The following is an 11,710-nucleotide window of genomic DNA, read 5'->3' as shown; positions in this document are numbered from 1 at the left end:
TGGTAGAAATTGGCAGTATCTGCACTCAGTTGTCCTGAACTTCCCTGCAGGTCAGAGGTGCGGTCTGAATTTGTGACCCTGCAGAAGACAGCTGAGACTGGGGTCTATTGTGTACCCTGCCACTAGGGATCATTTTCCCTAGCAGCTACCTTTTGAATGATTTTCTTAAATTTTTGAAGAACTTGAGTCTCTTCTCTTCCTACGAGGATTTGTGAAGCTGCGGGGGCCCTCAGGCATTTGCTGCTGGCAGAGGAAAAATCAGTTGTCAGAGTTGATTGTCAATGCTTTCTCTCTGGGAGAAAACACTTGCGTGCTTTGATAATCCACTGTGCTGTCTTAGTTCCTAGAGGAAAGGTCTGAAACCAAAACTGAGCAAACTGCTGTTCCGGCTCCAGAAGGGTCACCCAGCCCCAAGCTGCCGACGCTTTATCCTGCTGCAGGACTTTCTCCCGCTGAGACTTCTGCGCAGACTTCGGGAGAGAGGAAGAGCGCGCGAGAGCCCGGCGAGGAAGGCTTCCCCCTCGCTGCTTCCCTCCTCCTGCTCCGTCGTCAGCCTTCGCTGTCCCCGGCCTAGGCTCTGCCCGTGGAGACGGGGTTTGGTGTACGCCATGGTTTCTGTAAATATTTTATTCTTCCCTCTTATATTCGTATTCTCCTGAAGGTCCTGTATTAAACGTAGCCTGGGCTCCTCCGCCTTCGCCGGTAGTTGAGCTGTTCCCCATGACAGCACTTAACAGGGTTTTTAACGAACCCTGGCGCAGGAAGGGTGTGGGTGCGTGGTCTGTCTGTGGGGCGTCCTTAACGCTCCGCTCCAGATCCTCATCTTCCGCTACCTGCAGAACGTGAGTACCGCCGGGCTGCCGCGGCTTCGGCCCCGTGTGAGAGGAACGTCCCGGTGCTTCTTGCGCAGGGCCCTTAGAGCCGTGTGGGGAGCGGGGCGGCACGCCGGAGGGGTCTTTCCGAGTTCAGGATGGGGTTTTTGGAGCCGGTTCCTGTTGAACTGAAGAACTTGCTGTCGTTGCGATCCGTGAGAAGACCAACTAGTTCCGATTTGGGCGTTTTTCCTTCTCACCTTAAGGGGTTACCTTTGTAAGAGGCGTTTGCTCTTGCAGTTGGGTGTGCAGGGATGTTTTCCGTGACAGTCTTTAAAGCCTGTGCTGTTGCGTGTTCGCCAGTGAAGGCAGAGAGTATTTCCAAAATAGTCTACCACCTTAAAAATGACCGAGGATGTAACCGAAACCACGCGTGAGAGTTACTGCCTCGAGTGTTACGAAGCTATCGGCAGCAAGGAGTTGTTAATGCACAGGAGAGAACAAAATTGTGTGGAGTGTTTATGTTCCTGTTGTGCTCTCCCCCTCCATCATTTTGCAGAGGTCCAGGATCCAGGTGTGGCTTTCTGAGCAAGTGAACATGGGGCTAGAAGGCTGCATCATTGTGAGTATCAGGATGTCTTTGGCTTGGGGTTTTTGTTGGTTGTTCTTCAAATTGATAAAACTGTTTCTTCCTGTCAGGAAAAACTAGCATGGGGGGTGGCAAGACCTCGTGCCTCTCCAATTAATAGTCTTAATTGTCCAGCCCACGTCAGCACAGCTCACGATAGTTTGTGTCGTTGTTGCTGAAGTTTAGAGCAGGGGACGTAGCTCACCGACGGCTTTTGTTGCTGATTTTTAGGGCTTTGATGAATATATGAACTTGGTGCCGGACGACGCAGAGGAAATTCACTCCAAAGCAAAACCAAGGAAAGAGCTGGGTATGTCAGTGTGTCTGTGTAACCCGAGCGATGCCTGAATCCTGGCTGCGTGAGCCTTCCCCGTAGCAAGGCTTTAAAGCACAAAAGGTGTGAAGAGTGTTGAGTTTGGAGTACAGTGAGCAGATACTGGCTAGGTCTCGGTTCCTGCTGTTTCCTGAGCTGGTGGTTTTGTTGAACGTGAAGGAGAAAGAATCTGCCTCTGCCTGAGGCGAGTCTTTGTCTTTCAAATGTGGGGAACAACGGATGGACTGCGCTGCACGTTTTCTGCAGCCCGGGTGGCTGGAGGGGTCCAGTCGAACTCCTGCTCAGGAATATGGAAGGCAACACGCAAAATGCTGAGCTGCTTGGGCACTGAAAAGAGCTAGGTCTGAGGGGATTTCTCTTGTTCCCCCCATGGTGGTGAATGTAGTAAAGTTGCACTATACAGGTGTCTCTCACTTCCTAGGGAAAAGAAATGGCGCCTTCTAGACCGTGAATTCCTCCTGATTTGTATTGGAATGCCTCTGCTGGGCAAAGCAGTGTCCCTTAATTGCCACCCATTTAAGCGTTGGCTTGTGCAAACTGCAGAAATCGTGCTTGAAATTTAATTTAATTATCAATGGCATCAGCAACACATTTGGAAGAATGTTTCTTGTCAGACTTCTACCTGAAGGAGCGCCAGTAATTTCTAGCAGGAGATGCGTAGGAATCTGTATGACACAAGAGCCTGTTTTTGAAGGTGCTAAGGGTCAAAAGTGAATAGTCCCATCAATACTGAAGAAGGGAAGAAAACCTTGCACTTAACAACTGGTCTTACTCCTGTTGTGGTTTAAGCCCAGCCGGTAACAAAGCACCACGCAGCCGCTTGCTCACTCTCCTCTCCCCCTGCCGCCCCGGGCCACGGTGGGATGAGCAGAAAACATAAGGCAGGCTCGTGGGTCGAGGTAAGGACTGGGAGAGATCACTCACCCCTTATGGTCACGGGCAAAAGACAGGCTCAGCTTGGGGAAGAAACAAAATCAATGTAGTTTACTACAAATCCAAAGAAGCCAAGGATATTAGGAAGTCAAACCAAACCTGCGAACACCTGCCCCCCACCCCTCCCTCCTTCCCGCCTCAACTCCACTCCCGGGTTTCTCTCCCTGCTCCCCCGGCGGCGGGGAATGGGGGCTGGGGTCGGTTCCTCACAGGTTGTCTCTGCCGCTCCTTCCTCCTCAGGGGGAGGAGGACTCCGCGCTCGTCCCCTGCTCCACCGCGAGGTCCCTCCCACAGGAGACTGTCCTTCAGGAAGGTCTCGTCCTTGCCGCGGGCTGCAGTTCCTCACAAACTTCCCTGGCGTGGGTCCTTTCCGCGGGCTTCAGTTCTTCCCGAACTTCCCTGGCGTGGGTCCTTTCCGCGGGCTTCAGTTCTTCCCGAACTTCCCTGGCGTGGGTCCTTTCCGCGGGCCGGTCTTCAGCCACACGCTGCTCCAGCGCGGGCTTTCCCATGGAGCCACGGCCATCTTGGGGGGCCTCTGCTCCACCGTTCGCCTCCAGGGGCTGCAGGGGCATCAACCTCCTCAGGTGCCCCTCCTGCCCCCCGACCCCGGTGTCTGCAGAGCTGTTCCTCTCACATTCCTAATCCCCCTGCTCGCTGCAGGTTCCCCTTCTGAAATAGTTTATCCCAGAGGCGCTACCACTGTCGCTGATTGCGTCGGCCTGGGCCAGAGGCGGGTCCGACTCCGAGCTGAGGGAGCTTCGAGCACCTTCTCACAGGAGCCACCCCTGCAGCCCCTGCGCTGCTACCAAAACCCCGCCACACAAACCCATAACAACTCCCTTTGCCAAGCAGTCAAAACCCAGAAACTAACATGAGAACCCAACTTGTCCTCTCTTTATTTCAGATTTGGGAAAATTCCCTGCTGGAAAAAAGAAAATCCTGGAAAATCCGCTAGTGTTTGTGTGAGTAGAAGGTTCCAACCTTTTGTTATTAAGCTGTAAGAACTATTTCATGCCGTTTTGTCCAAAAGCGTCAGAAATACTTGCACAGAAATGCGCAGCATCTGAATGGAAGGCGTCAGAACCGCTTGAATTTGAGCTTTATCTGGTGTGGCTGCAGGTTTTGTGGCATTTAGTATCTTCAGAACAGTAAGAATCAAAGTATCTGACTTTGCATCCAAAAAACCTGCTTGTGGCTAAAGAAGATCAGTTTCAGCTCTGGAGGCACCAAAAAATCATCAGCTGTCAAATTGGACCTAAGCCATCTTTTCAAACCTTCCGTGATCTTGCTGCAATGCGTGATGATGGATATATGGATTAGAGAACAGCGTACGATGGCAAACTTGTAGCATTGGCTCTGATGTAAAAAGAAAACAAATTCTTTCCTAAAATCAAAGTAATTCCAAATTCTTGGTACCGTGCAGCCACGCCACTTGCAAAGGAAGCATTTCCCTGCCTCTCAAAGCTTGCTGTATCCTCGATCTGCTGTCTTCCTGCTGTTAATTGATTGCAACTCTGTGTGTCTGATTAGGGCTAAGAGTTGCTCTCGATAGGGATATCATACAACATATGCTGTGCACGCTCGTGTGTATAGATACGTTTATACTGTACGCGTGTACATAGGCATGCCTGTTTGTGTGCTGGCCCTAAAATCACTCGTGTTCTAAAGCATCAGCCTTGAAGGCATATTCATCAAACTGTTCTGTAGATCTTTTGTTTTTACGGGTTCCCTCAAAATGAGAGACTTTTTATGCAGTCTGCTGTGGCAAATAGCCCCACATTCTAATCTTTACTATCACTCTTGCTGACTTTATCGTCACTCGCTCTTGGTGTGTGTATAAACAGGTATGTGTATGTATGTTCAGACAGTATTTAACAGGTAGAGTTGACTAAAACAAATGTAAAGAGTGGAAATTCTGACTCTTCTGCTTCAGCTTTGGACAACTTGGCTTCAGATTCTCATCCAGAGATGAGATGTGTTAGCAAGAGCTTGTTCTGTGCTTCAGACGACCCGATGGGTGGTTTGCATACGCATCATAACGCAGCATTGTCTATGTAACTTGTGACACCTAGGGCGCTGTCAGCCTAGTGGAGTGCGGTAACAAGCAGGTAGATCATCAGCAGCTGTTTGCAGCTGGGGTAAGGCTGACAGATTGACGGGGGGATGAGAACACGTAGTTCCTGGTGCTCTGCCTTCCTTGTGATCTGACTGTCGTAATAAACAGGGGGGGCGTTAAGCATCTTTAATACTTTTGTAAGCGATTAAAGGCACAAAGTAGAGCAGCAAGAGAGACTGCCCAAGTGGAATACTTTGTGCTTTATAACCCACAAGTACCCACAGGTAGGTGCAATAATACTCCCCTCGTGCGTTTGTTGGGGTGCAAAACAAAGTTTTGTTCCCTTCTTGGTCTTTGGTACAGGATAAAGGCAGGTCAGCAAGCTGGAAGGTTAGGCCAGGGAGTAGGACTGTTTCTTCTTTTTCACCTACTGATACCTTTCTTTAGGGTTACTTTGAAAAAGAAGATTTGACTGATCAAGCCATCAGGAGACTTTCAGTCCAAGAAAGAGCAAAGCCAGCTCTTGCCAGGATTGGAGGAAGTCCCTGTTGAGAGCGAACCCTTAGGACCTGAGCTCGTTCTCAGAGTGTCGATTATGTCTAAGCAAGGAGACGACTGCTACTTCTATTTCTATTCCACCTGTAACAAGGTATGTTTGGGCTTCTTTTGCTTTGGGGTTTCTTGTTGAGTTTTTAGGAGAGGAGGGGGCAGAGGGGGAGGGGACATCCAGATTTCTGTTAACTGAATAAGCAGTTAGATTCTGCTTCCAGTTCTGCTAGCATGGATAATTTTTTAGGCTGTACTGTTTTAATTTCCTTTTTGTCGATTTCCTTTTGGTTACAGGGAGACAGCTGTTCCTTCCGCCACTGTGAGGCTGCTCTGGGCAATGAGAGAGTGTGCAGGCTGTGGCGGGAGGGTCGCTGTTTCAGGACTAGCTGCAGGTTCAGACACATGGAAGTCGAAGTGAGTGTTTGCCTAAAGATGTGTTCTCAAACTAAATCCCTGAAAGCATTTTTCCTTGCTGTCGGTAGACTGAATGTGCTTGTACGTGATAGCTTTACTTGCTTTAAAATGATACTGGTTTGTGTTACTTGGAGGGGGGTGGGAGGAAGTTGGGGGAAGAAAAATCAATTTCTTAGGTATATCTCAGCAAGACATTTTTGTATTAGGTGCTGACGTTGTTCTGAGGTCTTGGGGTAGCACAGGGTGGGGAGGGAGAAGATGGGAAGGAAATAAGGCTCTGAAAGGTAAATTGAGAGAGATTCAAGCTAGGCAATTTAAGGCATTTTTTCCCTCTGAAAAATCCCAGTATTTTGCACGTTGTCTTAGTTTAACCCACCCTGAACTGATGTGTGAGAGCCGCCCATCTTCTCCAACGGAATGACAGGAAAGCTGGATAATATGTAGTTGTTACAGCTTACGCAAACTTTGTCGATCTGCCCTGAAATGCTTTCAGTGATAACTGCCCTTTGGAATGATGTTTCCGCAGTGCACTGCAATAGCCCTGTCTCTGGCATGACGTGTAACTATGTCTCTTAGCAAATCTCAGGCGAGTGTTACCATGAGCTTTTATTTCTTTCTGTCTTCAGAAAAAACGCAGTGAGATTCCTTGCTACTGGGAGAATCAACCAGCTGGCTGTCAAAAATCCAACTGTGCGTTCCGTCACACGAAAGGACGTTATGTCGACGGACGCTTCTTCCCGCCAAGCAAAAGTGAGTTTCTTGGGTCCTTTTTCTTTCAGCATTAAAGAATTAATTTTGAATATTACTTAGGAGTGGGTACAATGCCGTAGAAGGCATCAGGTAACTGCTCACTGATGAGTGTAGGGAGAAGTGTGCAGTCGCAGGCTCTCAGCTAAACGGACTGTAATTCTGGTATGTAATTTTTTCTTTCATGCTCAGCTTCTCTGTGCTTTGTGTGATCTTTGCACTTCAGGTTGCTTTCCCCTCATTTAATCCTTTCTGGATGGTCGGGTGGCGAGATTAGTGTGTGAAGGGAAGCCGTTGTTCCTAGTGTGTTCGTAGGGGTGGGGAATAGGAAACTCTGAATTCAGTAGCCAGGTGGGTTATGTACCTTATCTACCCTATCTAGACAGTGAGTGCAAGGTTGGGGTGAAAGTTTTACATGGCCAAATGAGAGATGATCCTCATCTTCCTCTAGCTACGCTTCCAAGTCCCCCTGAGTCTGCAGAAGATGCTGTGAAAATGGCTCAGGTGTCACTGCAGCAAAACAAACTTTCTGTCCAGTCAAATCCCTCTCCGCAGCTGAGGGGGGTGATGATAGTGGAAAACTCTGAAAAGGTCCCAAGTCCTACGCATCCTCCAGTTGTAATCAATGCTGCAGATGATGATGAAGATGGGTACTTTTTACTTCCTGAAGGCACTTCTACTGGAGGTGAATGTATAAATGAGAGAATGCCTGAACTGTGTAGCGTTTAAAGCTACGGACGAGAGTCTGGACTCTTAAATAGTTTTTCCCTGGTATAGCTCTTGCTTATATGAGCTTGTCAAGTCAATATAGCTGTTTAAAAAAACCCTCCTACAAACAGTTGCTTGTAGTTAAGAATACGAACAGAATGTGAACCGTGGACTGAAACGTCATTGTACGAGCTACATAAGCATGAAACGTCTCGTATAATCCCTGCTCCCTAACTGAATAGGTTTATTTTGGACTTTCAGACCAGCTTTCTGAAGAAGGAGGTGAAACTAAAACAGTTGTCCAGCAACCGGCAACAGAAGCCCCTAGTGGATCGCGGATAATTTCCACTAGGAAATGCAGCGGTAATACAAAGCAAGGTATTCTAGCAGCTGTAGTAGGATGGATTGGAAGGAGAACTTGACGATTAACTCCAAAGCACTATGTTCTAAAAGTACGGTAGAACATAGGGTAGCTGGATGGAGTCAGTTATTTCCATGAGCTCGTTCCTGTCTAATAATGTCGTATGTCCCTTGGGTCAGACAGGTCAACTCCTCCTTGTTGACTTTTGTAAAACAAAATAGAGCCACAGCGTGGAGCTTAAATGCCTGCAAATGCGTCCTTTCAAACACTGTGGGAAGCCATGTCTAATGACAGAGGAATCGAATATCATGTAGATGGATTAAAACGCTTAAAAGTGCAGGTTTTACTCTGTAGGATGGGAGGAGGGGTGCCAATTGCTTACCAAAATGCCCATCCGTTCTATGGCTTTTTTTACTTGTGGGGAGTGTTGAGAGGGTTTATTTGGAAGACTTTGGAAGGGTTCTGAGGTGTAAGAAGCTTGAGGATGTGTGCTCTTCAACATGTGCCTTTAGGCCTCAGCTTCATTAATGATTTTCTGTTTTCAGAGGACAATTTAAATTTTGGAATAAAAACACTTGAAGAAATCAAATTGGAGAAACTAAAGGAAAAAACAAAAAAGCAAGGTGGTGAGTTAATATCCCCTACTTATAGTGAATACTGTTGTTTCCATTTCATGGCTCCTCAACCACAAGGTTAAGTAATAATTAAGATAATTCAGACACGTTAGCCTGCTGGTGCTGCCTTTTCTAATTAAAACCCTGCTTTTATGCTTAAAGGCCCTGGTTTGATTGCAAATATTTGGCATTTGTAGGTGCTGAGTTTGTTGTATTGCAATAAAAGATCCAGAAGTGTTTTTTATCAGCCTGACATGAAGCCGTAGCTCTTCACGTATTACAGCATCTTACAGACTCTCCAATGTGCTTAATTGGACTTTCATGTTCCTGAAGTTGAGTGAGATTTGTGAATGAGCTAATGTGTGGACAGCATGTGGCAGAAGTAGTGGTTGGGTTAAGTGCAGTAGCAGCAGAGAGAGAGGCTACTGTCAATACAAGTGTCGGTATGCAAATAAGGGGATAACCGGAAAACCCGGGGAGTAATGAAAGGGAAGACCTATAGAAGATGGTATTATACAAGTAGCCAATTTTTGAAGCATTGACGAGGCTGACGGTGGCACTTGCGGAGAGTAGCGTGATACGAGTCTGTGTATAAGTGGTGGTGTTCAGATCTGCACAAATTCCTTGGAAAGGCAAAAAACGTGTGGCACTACTACTACTCGTAGTCACTCATTTCTGTGGTTTGGCTACCAGAAGAGTGTCTTTTGCTGGGACGTGGGCTAGAAGGACAATGCTTTTACTGGCTACTGGTTTGTGTGCACTGAAGAGATTATTCTTTGTTTTAGGGGAGGAGCCTGTGATTCAACTGAACCTTGGCGAGAGGATGGGAAAACGGAAAGCCTCCACAGGTAAGAGCTTTTTGTGAGCCGTTGTTCGGGTGCCCTCATCTAAACGTGAACTATATTTAAGGGTATTTTTGCTGCGTGCAGGAGGAAAATACATTTTGGCAGAGATGTATGTTGACGGCAGAAGTGGCAAATTTGGTTAGCAGCTGAAAGACAAATATAAGCAAAGATCCCTGGAAGCATTGAAGTTTGTGGCTGACTGTTCTAAAATCCTCCTCCAGAGAAACGTTCTTAAAGTATTGCTTGTTTTCTCTCTTTCTGAAGCTGGTAAAAGTGTCCTTCCGCTAAAGCGCAACCTTGCTGACAGGCTGGGGAAGAAGACAGAGGTTCTGGATAGTGCTGACAAAGCAGCAAAGAGAGGTACGGCTACTGAGCAGACATCTGGGTTTGATGCACAGATTTTCTGTTTAGGTTTGCTGTTTGTCCTTTCTTCTAACGGTTCTTTTTGCGTGTTGGTTGAGGGCTCGAGGTAGCTCTGAATCCCAGTGAAGTGATGGGTCTCATTTCGAAATGCGAACACCAAATGGAGATTTATGCAGTCTGCCTAACTTTTCCTGTTCTCTCTTGTAGTTCAAGTCCCCAGGTCTCTGAAGGAGAGGCTAGGACTGTCCTCTGAGCAGACCAGTACAGAGACAGATAAGAACTGGCTATTAAGTATGCCTTCACCTTTTTCCTTTCCATGAGCTTTCATACAGCCCTAAAAGTTAATTTAAAAACACCTGCCAGATTCCTCTTGCTCGAGTGCTGAAGCTGTCCTCTTTAGCTGCTGGCTAAATGCACTTACCTAGAAGGATTGTGGGACTGTTAAGAGAACCTGTTTGTTGTTTGGTTTTTTTTTTCCCCTGAGGCAGAGCAAGACGGTATCAGTTCTCTCTTCCTTTTCCTCTAGCCAAACGGAAGGTGTGCCTGAAGCCTTTGGATGGGAAAGCCACCTTCCCCACAAAGCAGCCACTGAAACGTAAGGCAGCCGAGAGTCATCCCTCTGCCGTGGCGGCTGTGAAGCCATTGAGTGCCACTGGTGGCGACGGGAAGGAGCCTTCAGCTAAAAAAGCAGCTGTGGTAAGGACAGCGACTGAGGCAGTAGTGGGTCCCTAGTAAAATTGATGCCCAAGTTGTACCCTCCTCTTGGAGAACAGGTGGAAGACTGAAATGTTCTCCGGGTCTCTGTTCCCTTTTAAATCCAGAAGTGGTCGACAGGACGCTTGTAGTACCTTTCTGCTTTTTACGAGGTGAATGGCAGTGTTTACATAACGCTCTGCTACGTCCATTAATGCCGTGTTCTTTAGGAAGACCCAAGGTCGTTAGTAAACTTTAAGGGAATACTAACTTCTCTTCAGGTGTGCCCTGGTTCTGTATTTTGGTTAGGGCTCAGCAATGCCAGAGGAGAAGCAGTGGAGGAAGAATCTGCAAAGCAGTCTTTGACCTGTGTATCATAAAAACCACCTTGCTTCTTCCTAGGCCATTGTTCCGGCTTTGCCAGAGGACAGCCTCCTCTCCATACGTGGGAGAGAAAAACCCCAAGCCAGGTAACAACCACAACTTGTTCTTTTTCTTGATCAGTGTGCCTTTCACGTGAAACTGAGTTGTGGTTTTTTTCACACGTGGAAAAATTAGAGTTTTGAGATAATTCATGCCAAAATCCAGCAGAGGAAAAATTTGTCTGAAAGAATAAGCTTCTAGCAGCTGGCTGGACTGCTTATTCAGATTCTTGTCTGAAAATGCTGCAAGTTGGTACAGCTTTTCAGTGGCTTCTTGGGTTTTCTGAACGCCTGCAGAGGTTGACTTGGTAACCTTTTTGCAGTCAAATTAGTAAAGGTGGCCAAGTACCTCTGGCTACAAAAATGGAACCTTCTTTGCCAGACCCCAGATGCTGTGTCTTCGCGGATAAATCCCCAAACTGCAAAATGTACCTGCTGATACATTGGGCTCTAAAAGTAGCCCCAGGTTAATTGAATAACAATCCCTGTGTAAGGCTGAGGTGTAGGAGGGATTAACTACCGTTTTAAGAGCTGGCTTGCAGAAAACATGTCTCTGCTTAAGGAATGTCATACACTGATTTGCTCTCTTTCTTGTTCTTCCAAGTCCTGAACTGCACCTTGGAAGCCAGGCAGACTCTGTGGCACAGTCAGAGGTCACAAGCTCGACCTCAGCTTCCACACAAGTAGCGGTAAAGACACACCAGCTGAGCTCCACAGGGGCCTGGGAAGCCCCCTTCTCTGTAGAAGACGACTTTGAGAAGTTTCTTTGGGAAATCTCAGGAGGCAAACTGGAAGACATAATTGACCCAGACCCAGAGAAGGATGAGGATGAGCTCCTCATGGAACTTGCTGAAATGCTGGACATCTGAACCGCATAGTCTTAAGGCTGAAAATAAAGAAATAAATAAATAAATTGCAACTGATTATTTTGTTGGATACCCAGAGGTGATTCTTTTTCGAGCTGAGGCTTTGCAATGAGTCTTAAAGCACAGGTGAACTGGTAGAAATTGGCAGTATCTGCACTCAGTTGTCCTGAACTTCCCTGCAGGTCAGAGGTGCGGTCTGAATTTGTGACCCTGCAGAAGACAGCTGAGACTGGGGTCTATTGTGTACCCTGCCACTAGGGATCATTTTCCCTAGCAGCTACCTTTTGAATGATTTTCTTAAATTTTTGAAGAACTTGAGTCTCTTCTCTTCCTACGAGGATTTGTGAAGCTGCGGGGGCCCTCAG

General features: G+C 47.2%; 1 protein-coding gene across 1 annotated transcript; it reads left to right on the top strand.

Annotated features, from left to right (window-relative positions):
* Positions 1 to 5,358: 5,358 nt before the first annotated feature.
* On the top strand, positions 5,359 to 11,336 carry LOC128154235 (zinc finger CCCH domain-containing protein 11A-like; the record flags this gene model as incomplete). Its single annotated transcript, XM_052814500.1, has 9 exons — positions 5,359 to 5,412; positions 5,607 to 5,726; positions 6,353 to 6,476; positions 6,925 to 7,143; positions 7,443 to 7,559; positions 8,088 to 8,161; positions 9,896 to 10,060; positions 10,460 to 10,527; positions 11,084 to 11,336. Coding segments are annotated over exons 1-9 (1,194 nt in total), but the record flags the coding sequence as incomplete, so codon positions are not given.
* Between the last annotated feature and the right edge of the window lie 374 nt (positions 11,337 to 11,710).

The sequence above is a fragment of the Harpia harpyja genome, chromosome 19, assembly GCF_026419915.1.
Source record: "Harpia harpyja isolate bHarHar1 chromosome 19, bHarHar1 primary haplotype, whole genome shotgun sequence".
NCBI classification, from domain to species: domain Eukaryota; kingdom Metazoa; phylum Chordata; class Aves; order Accipitriformes; family Accipitridae; genus Harpia; species Harpia harpyja.
This window is presented reverse-complemented; position numbering and strand designations above follow the sequence as displayed.